The sequence below is a fragment of the Lagopus muta genome, chromosome 2, assembly GCF_023343835.1.
Source record: "Lagopus muta isolate bLagMut1 chromosome 2, bLagMut1 primary, whole genome shotgun sequence".
NCBI lineage: Eukaryota > Metazoa > Chordata > Aves > Galliformes > Phasianidae > Lagopus > Lagopus muta.
In genome coordinates this window covers 30,535,727-30,550,172 of record NC_064434.1, presented here as the reverse complement: position 1 = coordinate 30,550,172, position 14,446 = coordinate 30,535,727, and the positions used below count along the sequence as shown (strand labels likewise).

General features: G+C 36.4%; 2 protein-coding genes across 2 annotated transcripts in view; one reads left to right on the top strand and one right to left on the bottom strand.

The window, feature by feature from the left end:
* The window catches only part of IMPG1 (interphotoreceptor matrix proteoglycan 1), a 48,135-nt gene that overhangs the window by 9,077 nt on the left and 24,612 nt on the right, over positions 1-14,446 (top strand). The window contains exons 2-7 of the mRNA XM_048935675.1: positions 1,409-1,642; positions 7,246-7,412; positions 7,616-7,644; positions 10,086-10,153; positions 10,944-11,032; positions 12,742-12,888. Of these exons, the coding sequence (XP_048791632.1) occupies positions 1,409-1,642; positions 7,246-7,412; positions 7,616-7,644; positions 10,086-10,153; positions 10,944-11,032; positions 12,742-12,888 (734 nt within the window). The remainder of the gene's footprint in view (positions 1-1,408; positions 1,643-7,245; positions 7,413-7,615; positions 7,645-10,085; positions 10,154-10,943; positions 11,033-12,741; positions 12,889-14,446) is intronic.
* LOC125688971 (maestro heat-like repeat-containing protein family member 2B) overlaps positions 1-14,446 on the bottom strand; it is a 142,941-nt gene that overhangs the window by 112,944 nt on the left and 15,551 nt on the right. The window contains exons 2-3 of the mRNA XM_048935665.1: positions 7,048-7,112; positions 5,323-5,421 (exon numbers count right to left, since the gene is read on the bottom strand). The gene's annotated coding sequence lies outside the window, so the exon portion shown is untranslated. The remainder of the gene's footprint in view (positions 1-5,322; positions 5,422-7,047; positions 7,113-14,446) is intronic.

The window sequence follows — 14,446 nt, the reverse complement described above, 5'->3', positions numbered from 1 at the left end:
AGGAACCTTTACTGATCTGACATTATTGAGGAAAATAATTACTTCAATTGGATTTTATAACACTATATGACTGCATCATCGTTTTCCCTTGTCTTGCAACATTTAGAGACTTCTAGGCCTGCAGGCTGCTGCTTCTGGCATGTTTTGCTAGGCCATAACAATCACGTGTGTCTTCACTGTGTAAGCATTTACATTAGTAAAACATTCCTCATAATCAAGCAGTCAACTAATTTCCATCTCAAAGTCTACTTCATAATATATGTGTCATTTTTATGCTTCTTACAGTAAATATTGAATGTTAATTCTGAAGTTAAATATGAACTGAGATATACATACATGTACATATGCAAACTGACAAAGATGGTAGAATTTCTCCCGTTCTGTGGTTGGAATGCTATTCTTTTTGCAATAATATGATTTTCTTTTATTTTTCTCTTATCATTTATCTGTCAGCTTGTCTTTAAACATTTAAATAACAATGTGGTCAATGTGATTTTAGCTTCCTTAGTTTCTCTTTATTTATATAAGAACATGATAATGTTTGTTAGTCTTTCTCTACAAAATTGACAATGTTTTACTCTTAATTTTTTGGAGACTATTTCTCCAGCTATTTCTACCACTCACTGATCTCACTCTTTTTCTAATGTAGCTGTTCCGCTTTGCTGAGAATAATTAAAGATCTATTGAGAGCACTCAGGTCACTATCATCAAGTGGCAAAGATGCATAATTGCAGTCTGTTCTGATTAGTATTTCAGTTTTGGTGAGGGATGGAAAGAGCAGTGCACTGTGAAGTGAAAGACTGGAGAAAGATATTTCTGTCCCCAAAGACAATCAAACTCCTGTTTAGCTTTTGAAAGAATGCTTTTCAGTGTCTGGTTCCAAGAGTGGGTGCGAGCCTGAACCCACTGAAGAGAGATGTGCCGAGAAGCCCATAATGAAGATAAGAATATCAAAAAGAGTACAGCTATTTCCATATCTGTTAGCATAGACTTCTTTTTATACAGTAAGCTAATAAAGATGTGCTTCACTTTTTCCAGGATCCAAATAGCTATTTATTAGTGTGCTTTACGTTTCATTACAGACTTACACATAAATGAGATGCTGTAGCACTAATTCAAGTGCCTAAGTATCTTTTGTGGATCTAACACAAAATCTCTTTTGAAAACAAGATTTAGGGCTTCAGAAACTTTTTGTTTTGTTTGACCTGAAAGTTATATGATGAGCTATAAGTAAATTACTTATCAGGTTTTTCAATCCCGGTTGTCCAATGTGACACTGGACAATTAATCCAGCATACTGACAATAACACAAAGAGCCCATATATTTGCATTCATTTTTTAAACATGATCTTGCATACTACCTATGCAATGTACGTTTATGTATGTGTTTACTTTTTGTCTTTTTCAGAAATCCCCAATAAAACAAATCGTGGTGAAGCCAAACAACTTGCAGATGCCTCAGGCTCAGACAAAACAGAAAGAACAACGAAGAGGTCCAGAGTGTCAACTATAAGGAGGATATTTGACATGGCAAAACACCGAACAAAGAGATCACCCTTTTTTTCTACTGGTGTGAAAATTTGCCCACAAGAATCAGTGAAGCAGATTTTAGCCAGTCACCAAGCTTACTACAGATTAAGAGGTAAGAATGATAATTGTAGATTGTACTTTTTTCCTGAATTATTGACAAAGACGTTGCAGAATCTTGATCTTTAGCTCTAGACAATGTATTTGATATTTATTTTATGATTAAAAAATACATGTACATCAGTACAGCTCAAGACAAGTAATTACCAGAACAGAATAAAACAATTCACTCAAAAGACTATTATCTCAGTGCAATGCTTTTTAGTATGGCAGAACATGAAGACCAAATCATGCTTGCACTACTGTATGAAGATGTACCACTTCTCTAAAAGTGCAACAGGTACTATCTTTGCTACTCATTCTATCCCACTCATTCAAGACAGGTGATGAATAGTATGTCGTTTCACAAATACATTGGAGAATCTGCAGTTTTATTGAAAGTGTGGTTGTGCTGTCGCAATACTGACACCAAGATAATTGCCAGCAATATCTGCCCAAGACTTTAGTCTCATTTAGAGAAATCTAGAAGTTTGGAGGGTTTTTTTCTGTTCTTTTCCAACTTCCTCTCTCTTTTCTTCCCTCTACTTCTTTTTGTCTAATATCTTTAGAGAACTTATAGAGCTATCTCTTTGGTTTTAGGTCCCTAGAAACCATAGGGAAAATAGCCCTCTGTTTCTGATATCTTTTTCTCTTCCTCCCTCTCTCACTCCCATTCAGTGGCTATTCCAATCTGTTTTTGTTTTTGGTTTTTTTTTTGTTTTGTTTTGTTTTTTGTTTTGTTTTTTGTTTTTTAAAAAAAGCAGAATTTGGGGCTGGAACTGGACTTTCCAAAGCTTGCTTTAAAACTGAGTCAGTCTTTCAGGGATGCAAGTATCTAAGGCAACATCTTAAATCAGCTCTCATATGATCTTTGAAATCAGCTTCACTTACACACCTGTTCCTTACTATTTATCTTCAGCCATTCTCAGAGCTCCTTCTCAGCTCTTTTTCAGAGAACCATTAGTTCTCCCTAATATGAAACCTATACATGGAGCTGTGAAAATTTTACTCTAGCAGCCGCATCCCACTTGCAGCACAGACTAGCTACACTAGTGTCTGTAGTCATTCCTATGGATACAAACATATTCAGAAAATTTTGTGGGATTGAATTCCAAGCCAGTGGGCATTAGGGAGAATTCTGAAACCTATGTCAGAAGCTGATCCTCAAAGGCTTTCTTAAATGCGAATTAATCCTGAAAATCCCTAAAACTCACTGGTCATGTCCCTGATTGATCTGAAAACATGGTCTCATAGGACACACTTGCATCATTAGCCTGAAATCAAGTACTGTGACTGTGACATTCTCCTTTAAAAACTAATGATGTTGCTAGTAACATCTTTTTGGAAAGCAGCACATCAGTTTGGAGTGCAAGATTGAGTTCTGTAAACCTTGTAGTGAAAGCAGGTTTAAAATTACAGATCATCTTTCCCAGCGGAGCATCTTACACTTAGAAACTTCTCTGAGTAGATGTTACTCAGTTCTTCAGCTGGAACATTTACCAAAAAGTACACAAGAGAACAGAAGTCTGCAGCTGAACAATTTGTACACACATTCAGGAAAAAGCTACTACTTGGAGAGCTGCGTGTTCTCTATTACAATGTCCTTTGTTAAAACCTCAACAAATCTTTCCTTCAAGGAAAATATCATAAAACCAAGATACCAAGATGCTCCTACCAGGGGAGCATGCTAGCATATCTGTTGAGTGTGATAAACGAAGGAAAAAAAAACAGAAATGAATATTTTGTGATGCAAGCATTATTCTTGAAGCAACACCTGGTAACCACAATACAAGCCTACACAAAAAGATGTATCTGTGTAGCCATGCTGGAGACTACACCATGGAACAGCCTTATCTTCATTTTGTTTTTCAGAGGTCTGTTCTTTGCCTTATATAATGTCTGGAAGACCTCCATCTCTACAGGGCCCATAACACATTTAGAAATGTAACAACTTTGTAGATAACATCTATTCTCTAGAGAATGTTACCACTTCCTTAAGATTTCTTTTTTTTTTTCTTCAATATTCTAATTACTTAATGCTAAAATTCCTTCAGGAATGAGCACGCAACACAAAGCTGCTCAAATATATATGCTCAAACAGTAACTATTGGATAAACTTCATCAGGTTGAAGACAGACTCTCAAGTGCATGCAAACATGCATGTGTCCATGCCTGAGGCCCCCAGCACAAGAAAGACATGGAAGCATTTGCCCAGAGGAGGACTATAAAGATAATCAGAGTGCTGGAGCATCTCTACTATGAAGAGTGGTTGAGGGAGCTTGGCTTGTTCAGTCTGAAGAAAATAAGGCTCTGAGGAAACCTCATTGCGACCTTTCAGTACATGAGAGCTTATAAACGGGAAGGAAACTGCCTTCTTACACAGTCTGAGAGTGATAACACAAGGGGGAATGGCTTTAAACTAAAAGAAGAGAGATCTATATTAGAGGTTAGAAGGAAATTCTTCACTCAGAGGGTGGTGAGACACTGGCACAGGCTGCCCAGAGGAGCTATAGATGCCCCATCCCTGGAGGCCAAGGCCAAGATGAGTGTGGCTCTGGACAATCTGATCTACAGCCAAGGAGGCCGGAACTTGATGATCTTTCAAGTCCCTTCCAACCTAAGCCAAACTATGACTCCATGAAACATGCATGGAATCAGCTAAAAAATCTCTTCATCTGGCCATGTGTCATTTTTATCTAAACCCTGAAAACTGGATTGCTTTTTGACAGATATTTTATGTTTATTCAGCAGTTAATACACATTTAAAAAAAAATTTAAAAAAATGAGAGTTGTGAGAAAAAGATAACAGAATGTAGCTTTAACCTCTGAAAACCTCTTTTTTAAAACCTCTGTTTTCAAAAGACAGCCTGTTGCTTTTTTATAATCTGGCCACCTATGCTTCCCATACAGCTGTCCTGTTTGGAGGGCAAGTTGTTCCTGAGTTAGTAGTCTGATGTCCTGAGAAAGAAATGTGAAAAAAGCATCCCTACATCAAGTTTGGATAATAACCATTTCTAGCACTAATTGCAGGCACTGGTGTATTAGATAATGCAGATAATTATCTCACACTAAGTCAAAGCAGGTGTCAGGTACTGAAAATAAATATCTCAAGGTAATGATCTGTGCAAAATAAATTTCTAACATGCTAGAAATTCCCATTCTCTAAAAGCATTTAATTTCAAGCAACATTCTGAAGTCTATTTCTTTATCTCAAGTGAGTGAATATTATCCTTTTACAAAGTGAAAATGCAGCTGGCTTTGTTGACTCTTGGGATACCAGAGGAATCCTCAAGTAGCAACAGATGCAGTCACCTATTAATGGGAAGGTTGAGTGACATCTGAGATAAACTGAAATGATTCTACTCAAAACACATTGGTTCTAGCTGCCACCAGGCTATGATGGCTATTTTCAACAACAGTGTTCAAAATGCCTGCAGAAGTGATCATTTCTACAGGTGATCAGGGACACCAGTCAGTGATTTTAAACATTACCTAGGTACAGACAGGATTGGTTTGAGGCTTAGCCGTGTGCTGTGCAAAGTTAAGTGAAATCCAAATCTTTTGGGTTTGGGGATAGGCAAGTTTATGAACAGGGATCCAAAGAATATTACTGTATCCAAAAAGACAGTAGCTGTCTGGAGGAGAGACCAGTTTATCTTTCAGAATCTTTTGAAATTATAAATGGTTTCAACTTACAGCAAGGATGAGGCTTCAGCAAGATGTTGGTAAACACACACTCGAAGTGTAGTCCCACCTGGTCCTCTCTTTGCCCCTTATGGAGTACTGTGTCCAGGTCTGTACAGTACAAGAAAGACAGAGTGTGTTAGAGAGGGTCCAGAAGAGAGCTACTAAGATGATCAGGGAGCTGGAGAACCTCCCCTATGAAAACAGGCTGAGGGAGCTGGGCTTGTTCAGCCTGGAGAAAAAAAGGCTGCAGGGTGACCTCATTGCAGCCTTTCATTACCTAAAGGGAGCCTACAAACAGGAGGGGAATCAGCTCTTTGAAAAGGTAGATAATAGCAGGACAAGGGAAAATGGTTTCAAGTTGAAGGAGGGAAGATTTAGATTGGATGTCAGTGGGAAGTTCTTTACAATGAGAGTGGTGAGGTGCTGGAACAGGATGCCCCATCCAAAACCAGGTTGTTCAAGGCCAGGTTGGACTGGGCCCTGGGCAGCCTGGTCTAGTATTAAATGTAGAAATTGGTGGCCCTGCATGTGGCAGCTGGGTTGGAGCTTCATGATCCTCAGGGTCCCTTTCAACCCATTCTGTGATCCTCTGCCTCTCAAAAACTCACTTCTGTGGAGATACTTAGAACCTCCTTGGTAAGAAAAGTAAGGAAAATAGACCCTATGAAGTATTTCTGAGCAGATTTTTTATATCTAAGCTACTGGTGCTTTCTCCCCTTCCTTTCTTACTCATGCATGTCGCAGACCTCACTCAAAATTTTAAGAGAGCAAGTTCTTTGCAGCAAGAACATATCTTTTATAAGTTTTACTTACAATGCCTGACAAAGTTCTGACTTCTAGAAAACAGCTTTAAAAAAGGCAACAATCAAGACCAAGACCAAATATACATAGTAGATTTATAACATGTGAGTAATGTTCCATCGGAATAATTACAGAATCAGCCTCCTCTATTAGGCTTTACATACTCTCATGTAATTAAATCAGTTAGCATCCAATAACTCCTTTAGAGCCATGAATACCATCTTTTCCAAACCTCTTCCATTGTTACGTTTTCTTTGTGTTCACTTTCATTTCTCCAGATGATGCAGAAGCTACTGTTCTCACAGCCACAATCCCTGGTAACATCCTTTGAGGTAGCCTGGCATTTAACTGGACTATTCACCACCACAGAAGAGATTTTTGATACTGAATATGAGTGTATAATGTTGTGCAGAAAGAAAGGAAGTGGAGTTCTTTCCAAAGGAATTTTACCTATACTAAGTAATTCAGATTTTCCAGAGGTGCTTAAAGAAACATAAAGCATGTATATGCTACAGAAAGCCTTTATCACTTATGTCAAAAAGGCTGACTGCATCGGAAATTTAGAATATAAGCAAATCATTCCAGCATGCTGCATGAAAAAAAAAAAAAAAAAAAAAAAAAAAAAAAAAAAAAAAAAAAAAAGATAATTTAACACTTTCTTACATATATGAGCAATATTAAGATCTTATATAATTTCACTTCAACCTGTTCTAAGCCTAGTTGTGTACGAAACCACTGTATATGCTTAAAATTTCTATTATTCCAGTATGAAGACTGCTAGATATTATTAATCTACTTCCTTGTTTGCTGGAACTTCCAGTGCATGTATCTTTGAGGTGAACAAAGTGTGCTTTGTGTTTGCCCTGTATTCATGCTGACAATATTGGACCAAATTAATCTGTTTTTTAAAATAAGGAAAATAACAGTCCTTACCTGAGAGAAAATGAATCCCTCAGCAACAGGGCAAATGACTGACAACTTAGAAATACTTAAAAGACCTAGAAATATCAAGAAGATGGACTTATTTACTAATCACAGTAAAACGCGTAAATCCCAAATCACATTAAAAAGACTTTCAGCTTTACTTTTTGGTACAAAACATCCATCCTTAGCCCCTTTCTTCTTACTCAGTCTGCCAGGAAGCTGTGTGGGAAGCCTTTCGTATTTTTCTGGATCGGATTCCCGATACTTCTGAATATCAGAACTGGGTTACTGCCTGCCAGAGGGAAACCTTCTGCATATTTGACATTGGCAAAAACTTCAGCAATTCCCAAGAGCACTTGGAAATAATCCAACGGGTAAGGATTACTGAAATTTATTTAAAAATGGAGGGAGACTTCCCCACCTGCTTGTAGAAGGGCAAAGTATTGCTCAGGTAGAGGAGGGGGTGTGTACTAGAAGAAAGTAGTAAAAGGACAGTAAACAAAGGAGTTAGCAGGCTTCTTCTTGATGATAGGATACACCCACCAGTAAAATGCTGTTTTTCTTAATCTTTCCACAGCGAGTAAAACATAGAACCTTCCAGGAAAGGTAAGTAGCACAAGTAAAATCTCAGCACTTAATGTTACTGCCGTTCTTGAAAAAGATGCATTGATGTGTGGATGTGAGCATATATATGGATAGCACTGTGTTGTATTTAGTGAGTGCTGTGAGAGATGTGTGTGCTCCATGTTACAGAACACAGTAATTACATCGCAAATAATTAAGGCAGGAGAATACCCGCATTGTCTGTTCAATTTAGATCTAAATCAAAGACTGTCTTCTTAGGCTACTACAAGCACAAATCCATGTCAAAGCCACAGCCTTACATTAGAATAACATTCATTGGCAACATGACAAAAGATTGCACACAATTCCTACAATTTTTAAAAGGAAAGTCAGGGAGCTGAAAAAAGTGTATCTGGGAGGTTACATGATAAATGGTTAAAAAATTCCATTCTTTCACTTTATCTTTTGTCTGTATTTTTACATGGCATGCTATTTACTCTGATAACTATATTGGAAGAGGATAATGCTCCTGGCAATCATTGCAAGTCAGAGATGGCAGGATTAAAGTTGCAACATTGAATTTTCTCTCATATAAATATACCATAGTACAGATGAAAAATATCGTTGCCCACACTTTCTGATGAATGTATTATTTTGCCCTCAAATAGTCTTAGATTTTCAGAGATAGCAAACAGTATTTTCCATTCATACATTGTACTGTCTCAAGAATACAGAGTTCTTATGTATCTTTACTTATTATAACATGGGAGCTTTGAGTATTCTTCTTTCTATTAAATGTATTTTCAATAATGTAGGACTTAATTAAACTTTGCTGGAAGTCCAAAGGGAGATCTTCTCACTCAGTGTAGTGCAAACAGCAGCAGGAAGGCAGTGAGTGAAGTGACTTATTTCAGAGTTCTTATGCTCTGTATAAACAGCGTGGTTTTCTCCAGGCACAATTCAGAAGATGAGGTAAAATCTATGAAATTACTCAGATTTTAGCTGGAAAAGCAGGTAGCTGTGATTACGCATTGTTGAACTTCATTTTTACTATTAGGTAGTTTGGGGAAAAGTTCTGTAAGATATCACATAGAGGGATAAGTCTCAAGTTATTTGACATTATGAAAACAACATAAAATGTATTTCTCACCACACAGGATTACCAGAGAATGTGGTAAATTCAGAGCTGTCCATGCTGTTTTATTTATGCTATTCAACACCTAGGCTGGTCCTGTGTCAAAATGCAGCCCTGCCATCTTTTCTGTCTATTCTACAAGTTTCTTGCTGTCGCAGTTAATGTCATACCACACATTTGCAGAGCCGTAGTTTTTTCCATTCCATTTCCAGTTTTCACATACATTCCGCTTGTATATTCTACTTTAATGATAGCCATTTCTATTTATCATTGTCAGTTTCCATGATGGGGCTTTTCACTTTCATGCTCTTTTTGTATTTTTTTCCCACTCTACTTACAACCCAAAACAAATTAAATTCTTCACCTCAGCTTACATGAAAAAAAAAATCTCAGTGAGTGACTTAAAACATTCTTATCTATGAAACTGTTTCTAAAAGGTACAAAATAACAAATATTGTTTTTAAGAGTAGAAACTATTCTACAGCCTTAACAGCAGAAATCTTTAACGCATCTACAATAAAGTGTACCTGTTGTATGTGTGCTTACATACTACTTTGCTGACAGTACAAAAAACAATCCTGTAAGGTAGAAAATCCATACTCATCATATACTTGAGTTTTCAGCCATCTACCACAGGGATCATGGGAGACATTAACTGACAGATATTATATCCACATCCAAATCTAAATATTTTTACAATTCTAATAATCTTAACCTAGGAATCTGATTTGAAACTATATTAGTTGGTAGTAGTTTGATGATATTCTAGTGTAGGCTAATAGCAGAACAAAAGGTCCTCCCATCTTCTTCTCATAGCAAATCATGAAATGTCCTTGAAAACACGGTATTTTCATTCACTCAAATATTTTAAGGCCAGAGAACTCACAAAACTATCCTGATAGTATGAGATGTAGCAAAAGAAATAATCTGTTTAGATAATTCACAATGTCTTGTTCACTCTTCTGCCAGTGGTCAACTATTCAGTGACTTAGAGAAGAATCGCACTGTATTCACCTGTGTGATCCTTCTTTCTGACTGCTCAGGAAAATATCACTATGAAAGCTCGTGAGCAGACTCACAGGACTGGGAGGAGAAATATAATCTGATCAGTACTTTTGCTCATTGAAAGCAAATACGAGATAGAAGAAGAGGAAAGTAGGCAAGCATTTCTATAAACTGCTGAATATAAAGCAGCCCTGTTTAACCACATCATCAAATATTTCACTGCAAATAACTTCATTAATTTAATTACATCTAATGCAGATGTCATTTCTACATTTTGTTACACCTTCACATTTGCTTGTAAGCATGCTGATCATTAAATCATTCATTTCTATCTGATTGATAGGAAAGATGAAATAACCACAGACAAAACAGGTGGCAAAAAGCTGGAAGACATTCCTTCTGTTTCTACAGGTAAAGTCAAATCTGCTTGCTCTGTACCTGCCATCAAATAGAATTGCTAAAACCAGTGATCTTAGTAGGCTGTAACTGAACAGATGCTGTAGAAGCACAGCAAGTTCAGTCAAGTACAACAAAAGCAGCTTAGCAAAATAGTATGTAATAAGCAGTTCTTGTTTCTTCTACAGCGTGTCTGCTATTCAAATGTAGCATTTTTTATCATATATTTATTTTCATATATTCATTTTCAATGTCTTTAAATGCATCTTATAAACTATATTTTGCTAGTTTCATGTATAGTGAATGAAGCATATTTTTCTTCAGTTGTAAAGTATCATTTAGAGCATTCGCTGCTGCATTTTTTTTGGCCAAAATAATCAAACAGAAGAAAATTAATATTATTTCTGACAGAAAGTCACAGTGAAGCCAAGACATTACATTGAGTAATTGCTTAATTTAGACATACCAACACTGCTGCATACCAGAATTCTTTAAAATGATAGAAATATATGTAATTATAAAAATCTGTAAAAATATGAGCATTTGGCTCAAGGAGGAAACATCCTGCACACATTTATAGGAAGGTTGAATAGGACAGAATCGTTGATTGTAAATTCTAGCATGGTAGTTTTGCCTTCAAATGGAAAACTGCCAAAACTTCTTGTTACTTTAAATTAATCAGAAAGGAAAATCACCATAACACAGACAAAGATCTCAAAGCAAGATGACCAATAGAGAAAGGGGAAGATTTGTCCATCTTAATGCACAAACCATTCTCATATGATTTTATTCGGAACCCTGCCAGGTCCCCCCAGCGTATCCCTTTCTTACACACTGGTACCTAACAGAACACTGCTCAATGAGATTGTCAACGAGACCAAGACTCCTGTGAAGGTGAGATGAAGACTCTCAGCCTGTTTTCCTATTCAGCCTTTTCATTCACCTTTTCTTTTTGAACTGAGCTAGCAGAAAAAGAGGGACAGAAAAAAAGGGGGAAGCCTTTTAAATGCTAAGTGCTGGCTAAAAAAGTCACAAGGCAGCAATATATTTATAGAAATTAAGTTTGCCTTGATCTTGTGTTTATATTGTAGAATAATCTTTAACAGATGAGCCATATCTTTATATAGAGTGAAAAATATATTTTCCTTCAAAACTGAGGCATCCCAAGTAGTGGCTTAGAAGAATTAAGTATGGAGAATTAACTGGGGCAGAAAATATTCTTTCCAATGAGAAAACATTGCAGCTATATGATTCCTCTACTACTTATTCTTGAAAACTACCAAAACCCAGGCGTACATATGGTCCAGATGTCTTCAGTAGCCTTATGCCAGCCCATCCTACAGCAGAAATGGAAATCCCATCCCTGCATGGGATTCAGGCTGATATGTTTTCTGTTCTTTTGGACCAGCTTCACCACAATCATCATCTTGCTCTTATTGTTATTTTAACACAAGGTATAAAAAGCTTGGCTAAGAGTAGAATTATCCTAGAGCAAATTCAAATATTAAAAAATGTTAAAAGACTACAGAATATAACTTATAATAAGTATAAACAAGCCACGTATATGCAGTCAGTGCAGTAAAGTTTCCGGAGTGACATCTCTGTATCACTTCAATAGGCACTTGTGCTCCAATACTTTGAATCATAGAATCACGAAGATTGGAAAAGACCTCCAAGATCATCTCCAATCTTCTCCATCATAGTCCAATCATTCACTTACCACCAACATTTTCCCACTAAATCACATCCCTTAGTACAACATTATAGATTTCTTGAACATCTCAAAGGACAGTGACTCAGCCACCTCCCTGAGCAGCTAGTTCCAGCATCTGACCACTCTTTTGGAGAAAAAAATTTTGAAACATCTCTCTCAACCTCGAAATTAGCAAAATTATACTATATTTAGGATGAGTTAGGAAATCTTTCTGAATGCACCCACAGTGGGTGTGTTCCACAAGCCACTGTCAGCTTTTGGAAAGTAATGTTAAGGAAGTTAAAAACTACTGAGCAGAGACCAAAACTATTAACAGTACTGGGAATTAATAAATAAAATAAGAGTACTTTTAATAGTTGTAAAGTCATCTGCACAGGAAAGGTGTCACATGGGTAGAGCCAATTCTACTTTGTCATTGGGAAAACAAATACGAGTGTCTGAACATGAAACTGTAAAAGACACATTTGCAGTTTTTCTATTATTAACCAATGTATTCTGAAGGTAGGATACCAACAGGTTTTATCATTTACTTGTTCCTTTTCCTGAGGTCAAGAACCATCCTCCAAAGTGGCAAGCCATACCACTTTAATAACATTGGAAACAAGAATTGAAAACTGCAAAAAAAATGGTTTGATTTGCTTCATTTTCTTCTATGAATACAAGAGAATGTAAAAGGTAGCTCTCAAGTCACAGTAATAAAAACTCATTTGCAAAGACAGAAGAATAAAATCAAGTGGCTGTGAACTGTCACTATTTGTAGGGTCTGGTTCAGAAAGCTTTTTGGGGTATGGGTTTAAAAAGGAACTCATCTATCTATTAAATGTTGCAATGTAGGGGGAAAACGATCACTCGCCTTTATTTCTCTTTTTTTTTTCCTCTCCTCTTTTAGGAGCTAGGAACAAATACAGTCCCAGAACTTCCTGCAGAACAAATGGTAGAATTCAGTGTCACTCTCACTGATCAGGAATACACAGCTGAACTCAGCGATCCCAGCTCCCCACAGTATCAACAATTAGCTGCCAAATTTCAACTACAGGTAAGGAGGCTTAGTGAACACTGAAATCTTGGTTTTATACCTTGTATAGATTCATATCATGAAGCTACTTCCACCATGAAAAAAGACTAGAGTAAGCCATTCTCATTTAAAGGAGACAATATTCTCAAGTCCTTCAGTTTCCCTTCAGATATTACCATCTCTTCCCATTGTTTAGGCCATCTGTTCAGCTGCCAAGCTAACAAGCAATCATCTTGGTCATCAGCGAAACCTCATAACTGATGAGAAGAATGTTGTTCCATCTGTAACTTTAGGAATATCATTTGGGATTAATCAGGAATTCATGGACAATATTACTTTATCATAATTTAATTTCTGCAATAAACGTAATGAAAAATGTAATATAAATGTTAAAAGTAATTAGCTACTGTGTTCTGAACTATTTTTCAAAGGACTTTCAGTCATTTTTGTTGTTCGTTACCATAATTTCTCTAAGAACTGGAACATCTGCAGTGTCTTCATATAATTAATAATGATAACGTAATGTTCAACTATCATTTTTAGAGATAGCAATTAATGATGATGTTCCCAAAAGCTCTCAGTAAAATTAAATGAGCTTTCTCATCAGTTTCATAAGTGCTCCTCAGTACAAAATATTTCACTATCCTTGTTTGGTTTCAGATATGTGTAGAAAAACAAAGAACATGTTTGCAGAACCAATAAAAAACTGGATTCTCCAGTATTATCCTCAAACAGAACTGCCTGCATACTTTATTTATTACACGTGTTGCACAATGGTGCAAGTCAGCAATATGACTTACATTTAATTAATTTTAAAGTATTCCTATATCATAGAATAAGTAGAATATGAGGAAATGGATATGGGAGGGAAAAATAAAATATTTCTTGATTAGTAAGCTATTTTCCGTTGTTGTGAAGTTTTATCTGATCTCTTTGTAATGTCCATAGCTGTTCTTGACATGAAATGTTGACAAGATAATGATTTGTAGTCCAGTAGCATGAAACATAGCTGACACACTTTTCTCCAAAGAATTTCACAAAGGAGACACTCTTGTTTACATAATTACATAATTACTACTTCTACATCATTTTTACTGTTAGACCAAGTAGTTACGTCCATTCCTTTCCTTACTAGCAGAAGAAATGCCGAGATGGTGTGCTGCCTGTACCATGGCAGGACCAGAAATTGAATGAGAAAGGAACTGTGCTTTTTAAAAAGAATCCCTCTTCTCTTCCAAAAAAGATGTACATAAAATAGATATTTTGGCTCAGCTACAACAGGAAAAGACAAACCTGCATTTATCAGTTAGCTATAGCTCAAAATACCGTCGATTACTGAGATGCTGAGAAAAATTTATTCTAATCTGAAAAAATGTATACAGAGATAACATTTATTTTGAACTTCTTTTGCCTATTAACAGGTAAAGCAGACAGCAAAGATTTTCTTACAGTTGAGCAATGACAATTGCACAAAAAGGGCACTTAAAGTTGTTTCCTAAAGCCCTCTCTGAAACATGAAAAATATAGTCTAGGTATACAACCTGTGGTTTTGCCTTTTAGCAGTAAGAGTTACACTGAA